Source organism: Perissodus microlepis, chromosome 22 (assembly GCF_051167445.1).
Source record: "Perissodus microlepis isolate ML-2025 ecotype Zambia chromosome 22, ASM5116744v1, whole genome shotgun sequence".
Lineage (NCBI taxonomy): Eukaryota > Metazoa > Chordata > Actinopteri > Cichliformes > Cichlidae > Perissodus > Perissodus microlepis.
In genome coordinates this window covers 22398583-22410796 of record NC_140481.1, presented here as the reverse complement: position 1 = coordinate 22410796, position 12214 = coordinate 22398583, and the positions used below count along the sequence as shown (strand labels likewise).

At 42.4% G+C, this 12214-nt stretch overlaps 1 protein-coding gene across 3 annotated transcripts in view; it reads right to left on the bottom strand.

Annotated features, from left to right (window-relative positions):
* Positions 1–2308: 2308 nt before the first annotated feature.
* The window catches only part of LOC146363086 (RNA-binding motif, single-stranded-interacting protein 3-like), a 294258-nt gene continuing 284352 nt past the window's right edge, over positions 2309–12214 (bottom strand). Inside the window, exons 14-16 of one of the 3 annotated variants that reach the window (XM_084919066.1) lie at positions 6750–6839; positions 4887–5047; positions 2309–2994 (exon numbers count right to left, since the gene is read on the bottom strand). In XM_084919066.1, coding sequence (XP_084775192.1) covers positions 2991–2994; positions 4887–5047; positions 6750–6839 — 255 coding nt within the window. In that variant the 3' untranslated portion in view covers positions 2309–2990. The remainder of the gene's footprint in view (positions 2995–4886; positions 5048–6749; positions 6840–12214) is intronic. The other 2 variants (XM_084919068.1, XM_084919067.1) reach the window with 2 other exon arrangements.

Below are 12214 nucleotides of genomic sequence, written 5' to 3'. Positions count from 1 at the left end.
GCAGAAATGACCCACAGGCAATTTCTCTGGGGACAATCCACAGAGATGAAGTCACTGAAAAAAACCTCATGCGGCTCAGGGATGGAAAGACCGGATCAGACCAGACGGGGTTGTTTGTGCAACAAATTGGGACAACTAGGGGTGTAACTGACACACAGTGGCGAGGTTGAGGAAGAAGCTGCCATCGACATCCTGTTATGGCTGGTGGGAAGCCTAGTTACTTCCCACAGGTGTGCTGACCTTCTACAAATGATCAGGAGGGATGTTCAAGACAAGCAGTCCTCTTCTTGCTTTAAACTCCTTAACTCCATGCTTTGTTAGCGTCACAGTGATGGCAGGCAGTAGTGACAGCGGGCTTACTACACAAATAATACAAAAGAAAAGTGAATGGTTACTACATGTCCACAAAGTTAAATGTGGCTCAGAGGAATATTTCTCCATCTGTGTTCTTCTGCATGTCCAATTCAGGGCCGCTGTGGGGAGGGGCCAATCCCAGCTGTCACAGGATGAGAGGCGGGGACGTTGCAAGACTAAAGGTGTTATTTTTGTATAAAACAAATGAGATACAACAAGTGGTGCTGCAAGGTTTTCTGCTCCACGTACTGTTCAAGGCTAAGCCAAACTGCTGGGTGCTGACTAATCCAGCAAGATTATAAACTTCTAAAGAAAAAAAATTGCGATAATTTTCCCAAAATGTCAAACTACTCAGTTAGGCTGCTGTAAACACAAGGAGAGTGCCATAAAGTGCCGTAAAGTTTATGCAATCATTACCAAAAGACTTCAGTTTTGTTCCTTTTGGGGAGCAATTTATGCACAATATGCAGCAAAGGTGACTCTGGTGTTTTGAGCACATAAATATATTAAAAAGCAATCCACCTATGACATACTGATTAAACATGAGGTCAAACAGCAGCGGGGGGGGGGGGGGGGGGGGGGCTTCCTGCTGAAGCTTAGTACACTGAGAAATGGCTGAGATAGTTATGGTTGAATTAAACAGATAAACAGAATGAAATTAGCTGGAAGCGATGCGTCGCGTCAACGACCACTTAGCAGACACAGCAACATTCCCCAGTCTGATTCCTAAAGTTTTCCCTGCAGGATTTGAGAGAGAGAGAGAGACAGAGGTGGGATGCACACACAGTGTGTGAAAGCATTACAGAAGAAGAAGAGATGAGACACGCACAAGAGAAATTAAAAGATGGAAAGAGGACTTTTGATAAAACTGCCAACACTGTCTGATGTGTGTGTCTGAGACGGCGTATGAGCGTTATCGATATGCGTGCGCGTGAGCGTACGCGGCAGCTCGGACAACTGTGAAAAGTGTTCTTAAACCCGGTTAAGAAGGATAGCAAGGACTGGTCCGGCCATTAAGGTAAAAAACAAAACCAAAAAAAAAGAAAAAAATAATGAAAAAAAAAAAAAAAAGCAGAAAAAAACCCGACAACAACAGCAACAACAACATCAACATCAACATTAACATCATCAACAACAACAACATCAACAACAACAAAATCAAACTGAAAAATGAAAAGGAAAACAAAACAAAAGGAAACAATAAAACAAAAACTAAACTCTGGTTCAGAGTGTCTCTTCATCTTTGGTATAAAAATGGCCATCCATGGGCTGCATTTGATCCACAACTAGGAAAGACTATAGAAATTGTCAACAATTTCTTTCTATTGCTTTTGCACTGATTGGTTTAAACCATAAGCTCCTACTGAATCTAACGTTGTTGTTTTTTTTGTTTTACTGCCAGAATTTTCTCTGTAGTTTTTTGTTTTCCTCCTGCTCATTTTATTTATTTTTTTCCTCCTTTTTTGTGAGTTTTTTTTTGCAGTGTGACAAGCAAAGCGGGCTAAAAACATCTTTAAAGCTCATAAAAAAGGTAAAATGTGGCAGATAAAAAGCACTAATGTCATCGACAGCAACGTTGCCATGTAAAATAATAATGACGATAAAAAACAAGTTCAGCATTTGCAGCAGACTGCATCCTGCAGGACTGCAGCATGTTTTCTTATGTTTACTTTTTCTTTTTTTTCCTCACTGTGAAAAATCTCTTCAAAGCTTCGCCCCCACCCACCCGACCACCCGCCCACCCAGAGTCTCCCACCCCCACGACAGACATTTGTTTACTTCTGACACTTAGTTACCTCTGACATAATAATTATCAAAGTTTTCTTCTAATGAAGAAAAGAAAAAAAAGCTCTTCTCTATTAAATCTGTACAGCTTATGTGATAGATTCTTTTTTTTTCCTCTTTAGAACAATTCATCTACTGTCTTGTACCCTCCAAGTGGTCCAAGAGACTGTTTTTGTTAGCTTTTTTTTTTTTTTCCTCCCAACATGACGTCAGACTTAATCTCTGTAAAAAGTTTCTGGCGCCCTTCAAATTAAGGCCATGAAGATTCAAGAAAGAAAGGAGAAAAAAAAAACACCTTGTTTTTCGAATATATCTAGAAAACTAAGATTTAACACTAGAACATAAAAAGACAGAAAAGAAACTGTAGCTTAATATCTGAGGAAGACAATCTCTGTGTGTATCTCAAACTTGACTCCCCTTTTCTAATTACAAAATAAACTTCATCACCTACCTGCGCATTCAACCTTTTTTTTTTTTTTTTTTCGAATTTTCAATTTTATTCTTTTTTTGTAGTTTTTCTTTGTTTTGTTTCAATTCGTTGAGAATTTTCTTTGAGAAACTTTTCAAGCTTCATCCCAGCCCCTTCAGGCAGGTTCCCAGACTAAACAAATTCACTTCTTTGCACTGTGCCCAGCAATTTTCCCCATCCCCTTCCTCTGCAATCTTTGCCTCCTTCTTGATTTTTTTTTCTTGTAGGCCAGGTAGGAAATGAAAAAAGTGTCTCTTTTTTTTTTGGTGCCTGGGCAATCTGGAAGCAATCTCTTTTCTTCTCTCTTTCTCCTCACATTCACAGTGCAGCCACCTTCTGTCTCAAGGCAACGCTGTCACAGGAACATTCGCTCAGGCCGTTGCTATCTGATGAAAGAGGAGAAAACAGAAATACAGAGAGAAAGAGAGAGCGTGAGTGCGTCTGTGGGGGTGCGTCTGCAATCAAAGCACAATTTTACAAACGCAGCGAAGCAATAGAGCCAACGGCTGACAGCTCAGTCAGAACGCTGGAGCAAAATGATACGCGTTAAAGAGTTATGATCGGGTCAGAAAGCAAAAAAGTGACGAGCAAATGACAACGGCAGCCAGGAATAATCTGAATCATTATGTAACGCTACTACATTTCATAGTACTTTGCTTTTTTGATTTCTTTTTAAGGTCTCTATTAAGCCTCTGCTTCACAAAAACCTTCGTCAAACAGAAAAACCTCACAAACTTCACTGCTTTTGTTATCACAAACACCCAAGGGAGACTATCTACTTGTGCCATTTAAAAACAAATTATAAAAAAAAAAGAAAAAGAAAATGATTGTTTACTTCCAGCCTATCTAGAAAAGACAACAAAAACTAAAAAACTAAACAAAACAAAACAAAAAAACCTGGAGCAATCAGTTGTTTAATATTGTTTTAAGTCAATAAAGTTAATATTTAAATGGTGTGAGGAATAAAACATTTTAGTTTTTATGTTATGTGTTCTGTTTGATTATGATATACACTTATTAAGTCAAGACAAATAGTGTCAGTTAATAAAACCCAAGTACTGTAGTATCCATTACTCCATTAGGCAGTCTGAATTGACATAAGGCAGTCGGTGTTATTTAACTAACATTATTATTCATTGCTTTATCTTGGACAAAAAACTTGCTCAGCATGAGCGAGACACTTTATATTTTAGTTCAAAATTAGCAGGGCATCTCTCTGCACATTACCAGCTGATAGTCACTAACACAGCTTTGTGCTACAGCATTAAGGTAAATATAATCGTAACAGCAGAAATGTAAACAAATATAAATCAGCGGAATAAGACAGATCATTATTTTAGCTAATCTTCATCATTTTCCTCTCCTTCCCAAACATGTCCGGATGCTACAATATTAAAGGCCAAGCATATCCTCCACAGACGCACACGAGATAAATGAGTAGACGATATAAATGGTGATTACCTAATCTGCATGATGGTTAATTAAAATAATCAGTTTCATTAACTCAAAATGGGTGAAAATGTCATTTAAAGTATTTAATCAGCTTTAATTACTTTGAGCATTTGGGTTTATGTGCTGGATCAATACACACTCACTGGCCACTTTGTTAGGTACACCTATTCATCTGCTTGTTAATGGAAATATCAGCCAATCGCATGGCAGCAGTTCATTGCATTTAGGCACTGAATTGCCTAAAGGGCTTACGAGAATGATCCAAAATAGAGAAAATATCCAGTGAGCAGCAGTTCTCTGGGTGAAAGGGCCTTGTTGATGCCAGAGGTCAGAGTTGAACAGCCAGACTGCTTGGAGCTGATAGGAAGGCAACAGCAACTCAAATAACTGATTGTTACAATCAAGGTATGCAAGAGGAGCATCTCTGAATGCGCAACATGTCGAACCTGCTACAGCGCCAGAAGACCTCACCAAGTGTTACACCTGTTAACTAACAACAGGAAACTGAGGCGACTGTTTGCACAGGCTGGCCAAAATCAGACAAGAGAAGATTGGAAAAATGTTTCCTGGTACAACAACAAGAAATAAGGGATCCATCATGTCTGTATCAGTGGCTCAGGCTACTGGTGTTGTAATGGTGTGGGGGATCCTTATGTTTTGGAACTAATGAAGTGGCTGATATATATATATATATATATATATATATATATATATATATATATATATATATGGATAGTCATATATGTTGCCATTTCAAAAGCTTGAATTTTAAAAATAAGATTACATGTTAAGAAAAAAATTAATGAAGAGAGATTTTGATGCATACAAAAGGTTAGCAGAAACTGTCTCCTGCTGGACGTACTTGGACTGGTATGAGTAAGCAGGAACATGGTCAGTAGCACTGTCCACCTGGATCTGTTGCTGCTGGCCAGCCACGTCCTGTGATGAAGGAGCCACTGTCTGGGGTGAAGCGTCTGTCACCACTCCCTGGACACACACACAGACACACACACATAGACACAGGTGGAAACATGTAAGCTTGGAAGAAGATAAGTATGCGGCTGTATCTAGTAAACTTCTCCTTCTGTCTACTCTGTGTTTACATTTGTGGTGTCGCATGCCTGTCTGTCTTGGAAAAGGGACAATTCTTCTGTTGCTTTTCTGCTGCTTATGAGGTTTGTCTTATTTGTTTTCTGTAAAAGGATTTTTTGGTGCAGTTTCATCACAGAAATCAAGAGTCTAAGGATAGAGAATATCTTTCCCGCAGACGTAATACAGACAATTTGATTTGACTTGACATAAAAGTATACCAAAGAGCATTTTTTTGTTTATTCACTTCTCAAACTGACAGACCCTATGGCAGCTCCATCCACTCTAAACACATAACTTCATTTAAAGCAAAGAGTTCTTCCATCCGAAGAAGCCAATATACGTTGAGAAGAATTACACACGCTGTAGAAGTGCGGCCGACGTTTGCTTCGTGCACTACAACAAAAAAATAAAAGGAGCATTTTTATTCTAAGAAGAGCAATACCGAGGAGGCTAAACAATAAAAAAGATGCACAGTCTGTGCGTGAGATCATGCCATTAATGAAACATACTTTATATTTTTTGCCGAATTTTAAGTCTAAGGTAGAAACTTTTTTAAGGATGGCTACGTACGATGAATTCATCACAACAGCCTCTTAGCCTTTTTACGTGTCGAGCAATACAGATAGCCACCATCACTGAGTCATCTCAATCACCTTTAACAAGCTCTCAAGGATACTGCGTCCTGTCCATACATCAGCCCTCCAGACACTGGCTGATACAGTGATATACACCCCGCTGCTGACGCTGGCACTGAGAGGACAATTGTGAGGATGAAATAGGCAAGAGGTGCCGTGGGCTACGCTACAACTACATCTCTTTCCTCCGCCTCGCTCCTTCATGACGATGACTGCAACTTTCTGACGGGGGTGGGATGTGGGAGGGGGTGGGGGGGCGAGGAAGCGACTAATGGCTCTGTCAGTGAAAACTGTCATTGTCCGTTGCCGGTGGGCTAGCCAGAGCTCCGTGGCTGACGGATGTGTTCATGTTCCAGCTACCTACCAGCTTAAACCGGCTGTAGGGGAAGAGGTGGGGAGAGAGAGACAGCACCGCCGGCACTGTGTCTCACTTCAGCTCCTGTCATCTGATACACGACTGATAGTCCATCTGAGTACGACCGCACTGTCAGCCGCCAGACAGCTGGCCCGCTCTCCTTGCTGGCCTGCCTGCCTGCCTGCCTACCCACCCGCTCTCCACGTTCATCATTTCTCAGCCTGGACTGCCCGAACCTGCCAGGAGCTCAGACAGCCGTCGAGGAAGTGAGAAAGTCTACACTGCACTTCAAATGTCTTTCCCAAATACTATAAAACTTCTGACTCATCTTGCTTTGCTTGCAGTTTTTGATCCTTGTTATGTGCTGCTGGTATGAAGCCATTTGTTTAGAGAGAATAAAAGCAATTTGCGCCATACTTCAAATGTAATTTGTCAATTTAATGACTGTTTAAGTCTATTGATGTGGCGAGCAGGCTTAGAAATGGCGAAGGGAGTGCTTGTGGGTGGAAGTGAGTAGGCTGTTAGTACTAATGATGTCCTCCTATGCGTAAACGTCGACAGATTTTTAATACTTGACGAGTAGCGTGCGCATGCATGTGGGTCTTACTTCAACAGGGACAGCGGTTGGAGGCACAGGAGTGTACTGGGGAATGTAGGTCCCTTGCATAGGCGCCGCGGCGGCTGCAGCAGTCATGTACTGAAACAGAAACAAAAGACACACGCATCAAAAAGTGGTAATTCTTACAACACACATCGGAACCACAAATTCCATTATAATATTAATCAATACATGCTTTTCACATAAAAAAGCCCTATGTCTATCATAATTCCCTGGAAGACTCATTCAGTGTAATTACTCCCATAACTATTAGGGTGGCAGATTGCTGTGCCCTCAGCATCCTTTGGGGGGCGCTAAAAGAATATGTGTATATATTGAGCAGAGCAGAGCAGATCAGAAGACTACATAAGGAGAAGGAGAAGGAGGAGAAAGAAGAGATGCCCTGCTGTCCCACCAAGACTTCAGAGGCAAGCAAATGCACTGGGCCACAGCTGAGAAGATAAAAAAAACGACAGGGATGAGGAAAGAGAGGGAGAGGAAAGAAAAAGCAGGTGGTCTGCTGCCTGTGGCCTATATTCTTTTAGTCATGCATGCCCTGGCTTTTAACAGGGTGCTAGCTTGCTCCAAGATGGCCATTTTACAGGCGTGACACAGGTTTCGTTACATGACAGCCAGGGGGGCTTTCACATGCAATATGGATGAAGACACGGCACTTTGTGCAAAGCCTTTTCTGTAACTTGCTGTGAATGCTTTGTGTGGCGGTGGTAATGGTGAACACACACACACATCAGTGTGAGCCTGATTTACTAGTGTGCGTGCTTGTTTTTAATTAGCACATGCCTGTGCATAAAAGATGACTTATCACTATTTGTCCGTCCAACTGTGAATGTGCAAGTTCTCCTGTGTACAGCTGTGTGTGGGATACATACATGTGTGTGTGTGTGTGTGTGTGTGTGTGTGTCTCTGTGTTTGAGAAAGACAGACAAAGACAAAGAGGCTTGGAACGATAATGCTGCAGTACAGCGCCAACGGATGTGATCCCAGATAAAAGCCACCAGGTTGCCTCTCCCCCTGGCCTCATCTTCCTGCTGCTTTTCCGGACCAAGCGAAAAGGGAAGTACAATCCCTTTCTTTCTATTTTATTTTTCCCTTTGCCTCTCAGTCCCACCTGCAAGTGCTAAAAAGCGTGTCGGCAGAATGCAGTACGAGTCGGTAATGGAGGGGCTGCGCCGGGCTGCGAAGCCTTTCTTGGCCGTGGGCCCGGCGGTGCTGGTGAAGTGTCATTACCGGCAGCGTTGCTAATGGATCGGGTACGGCTCCACCGCTCACCGCTAATGAGAGCAGCTAAAGGCCATGGACATGGGTGATTAACTCCCCCACCGTTGCTACGCGCGGCCAGGAGGATGCCCTGGGATGGATGTTAGTGTGGCGTTCGTAGGCGAGCGTGGCTGTGTGGGTCCGGGCAGGGGAATTTAAGGTTATCACACCTTCAGAGCTGTCACACTCAGGATGGGGTGAGGTGGCATATCCAGACTTCCTGACACATTACCACATTACCTCTCCGTGTCGTCCCTTCTTTCCTCTCACCTTCCTGTCACTCTCTCTCTTTCTTGCTCGCTCTCTTTCAACCTGCTAGCGTCTAAAAAGGCCTATCAGATTGTTGAAGTGACCTTCTCCCTGGTGGATCAAAACCATGCATACCAATTTTCCTCGGGACTTTAGGTCTTCGCCTCTCCACCCTATTAACTTATTCAGCCAACTCACCTGTGAGGGCTGCATGAAAGCAAATGAAGGAAAGTAGGAGATAATTAGCAATATCAAAATCTCCTTGTCATAGGGAGAATGTCCATTTGAAAGGTTATATTTCTCTGCAGGACTGCAAAAGGAATTTAAATTAGATTTAACAAGAAAATTTAATAAGATAAGATTTTTTTCTTTTACCATAACCATTAGTTAACCTATTTAATGTGGCAGGTTGAGCAAGGCATATTTCTCCAGTCGCTGCTGCGGCAAGTCAGGGGGATGTCAAGCGCGGCTACAGATAATCGAGTTGCTATAGTGATAAAGATGATTTTTGTCCAATTTCAACACTTTTAATACTTTGCTGTCCATAGTCAGGGGACAGGTTTGGGTAATATAAAGCATCCCTAATTGGCCATAAATGGTGTTTCACTCTCCAAGTCACACATATACGTCAATACACATGCACACACACACAGCAGCGCCAGAAGCAGATGGCGTGTGCGTATGTTTGATGAACAGGAGGCCTGAATAACTCCTTAACGAGAATGGTGTGAGTAGACTCCTTAAGTCTCTTCTCTACCATCACTCTCTATGACATACACTTATAACTACGGTATAAATTCAGACCGCAATGCAGCAACACCAGGATGAAAATCCATAGCATAGACACAGCCGCGCTGGTTCAGCGGTGGTTTGGGCCTCTGCACCACAATGATGTGTAAAGACACTTTAAGTTTGGTGGGTACGAGGATTTCTCAGCTTTGGTGGAATGTGGCACAGCACATTAGCATTTCCAAATGTTCACATAAATCTTCTGCCTCTTGGCCTGCCACTCAAGCTCCGCATCTATCCATCCTCTCTGCGTTGACGCTCTCTTTTTCAGTTGTATCGTCTGCAAGGTGAGGGATAATAGCGGGTCAAGGCTAGAACATCCAGCTGCTCAGTGTATGTTATTAATGGCCATGCGGCGTGGGGGAAGGGCTCTGATGATTACTGATCTAAAAATCGCCGTGAAGTTCTATTGGAAATGCACATCAATAGTTGTGAATTACAGTGCTGTCCCACTTCACTGTGACAAGCTCTTCATATCCTCATCCCAAGGGTTTGTTAAGACTGCCTGCAGAGATTAATGCCAGTAAAATCAGTCACTTTTATGGTAGAAAGCTTTGATACTTTTATTTACGACTCACTCTCCCTCACCAGAATATTGTTTAAACTTTTTGACCACTGGTGCTATCAGAGTTTCCCACAGAATTACACTGCTTTGTAAGGAGACGGGGGCATATACTCGTACATATATGCGTGCGAGTATGAAAGAAGAAGCTGTTGCCGTGGGTTCCGGTTGGAGTGGCCCTTCAAAATGTGGAGCTGGAGTCTGTCCGACTGCAGATTCTTGCAGCTGATTGACATTGAGGACCACTCAACCTGCTTGCTTCCTATGAGCCAGACTTTCTTGTTATTTAAAGTGGTTTTGAGAAACAGGCTTTCTGAAGGTCTTTCAAAGTTTTTCTTTGAACATTGGCTGCTTTTTCTCTCATTTTCAGTCCAGTCTTTTTCTTCAGAGAAGCATTTTCTTTATTTCTTAAGCCACTTGGCACTAACCTTTTAATCATTCAAGCATAAAAAGGCAGCTAACTCAACTTGTGAACCAGTGTTGTGTCTGCACATAGACAACTTTGCAAGAGAACCAGTTTGCTCCAATTTATTTAGTTGAATCTTTGAAAAATGTCCAATTAACATAGTTTGACAGCATAAAGTTGTATTTTTGCACCAAAAAGGTGATTCACAAAGAGCTATTGACGCAACATTTGGCATATCTCGGCATTCTGTGTAGCGTTTCCTTAAAAACGTGAGGAAACTAGACAGGGAGGACAAAAGAAATGGTAGGCCTACAAGCTATCTATAGCAGATGAACAGTATCTGAAGGCCAGGACAGAGAGAGATGCATCTGGCCTTTCACTTGTCTGGAAAACAGGGAGAAAAGGCCAAGCTATGAACTGAACTGGACTGAAAATCAGTGAGTACAGGAAATATTTGGTTCAAATCGCTACCAATATGGTGGAGGCCAGGAGAGAAGTGCAAGAGGTGAATCTTGTCAAAATTGATGGAATTATAAACATAGGAAAGTACCATTAGATATTGATCCACCATGCAGTGCCATTTGGAAAGAGTCTGATTGGCAGTGGCTTCATTTTTCATCATGACAATGATCAAGAAGGCTGGAAAACTATTCCCGAAGACTATTTAAAGGAATTAAAAGAAGGCTTGCCTAAGAGAGTTCAGACTGTGTTGAAGAATAAAAGTGATCATACCAAATACTGACTTCTTAAAATTGCACAAGCCCTGGTTTTGCCTCATATGACGTATTACTTTATATATTTCCATGTTTCATCAAATCGCAGCACCTATTTCCTATTTTTGTAGCAAAATATAAAAGAAATGAGGGGAGGTCACTGATTCCCGATCCAGCCTTTAGATTCAGGATCAGACCAACATCACAGCTCCAAATATTTCAAAAGAATGTAAACCTGGACTAAGACAAAATAAAGATAGTTCAAGAGTGTTGCATTAAAAATAATCATCCCAGTCTTGCAAAGACCAAAGAGCTCGGTGGTAGGGGGAATCAACAGGGTGTCAACATGTGTTACAGTCCGAAGTCGAAGAGGAAGAAGAAAGTGCATGCTCGTCAACTTTACCCATGCAGGGAAAGCTTACGAGCATGCACACGCACAGATGTATGTAGAAAAAACAAAAACACGAGGGAAACTGTCCAGATAATAAAGGAAAACACTTCATACAAATCTGTCTTCCTGTGACACAGATGCTGTCAATCACCGCTGTCACCATGACAACAGAGTTCTTCATGCCATGACAGAAAGAGGATGGAGAACACTGAGGGAAGGTCACCTCCTGTCATGTCAAACAATATGTCGTTCGCACAAACGCAGATGCTGACAGGCATGCAATCACACACACAGACACAAATATCAAAAGGACGAACAGAGCGCACGCACACGTGCACATGCACGTGCACAGCGACTAACAGGGACACGAGGCATGACAGATAGACTCCTGTTAAGTGGTGAGACCTCGAAGACGGTAAATAAATCAGCAACAGAGCAATATGCACCAAACAAGGTAAAATAAATCAGCGTGAAGCATGGATGGCATGTTTATGTGTGCCATCCATAAACAGTGCGCCTGAGGTTCTTTAGCATTCTGTAATCAAGTCGTTCAAGTCAGACAGACACCAAGCTGAACTGGATGAGATCAAAACAGAACATTTTCTGGTGAAGCAGCTAAATTCCAAAGCAGTGACCATTAGGAGGCAACGATCCATGCTCATTCGTTAAGAGGCGAGGTTTTTCCTTGCCGCTCCTTTTTAAAGCCTCACCCTGCAAGCTGGTCTGCGCTGCAAAATAACACGGCATTCTCGGAAAGCTACGGTCACCACACCAGTGTGACAGCTTGGGCGGACTGAGAACATTTGGTTCTTTTCTTGGAGAGAAAAAGGAAGCCACAGCCATACACAAACAGCCGCAGCAAGGCCTGGAACAGCCAAGAGTATTCTGAGGTGTGGCTCTACTTCAGCAGCCAGAAGCATGATAAGTTGTTGACTCTGGAGACGGTGCTTACTGCAGGTGCTCTTCTGCGGTGAAAGCTAAGTCACGTGACCAGTAGGGGCATTCAAAATAACCTCACCACTTCTGTGTGTACACTTGAGGAATGTGCTCGAAGAGTATGTGGTGTCAAGTCCAGTTAAATACATG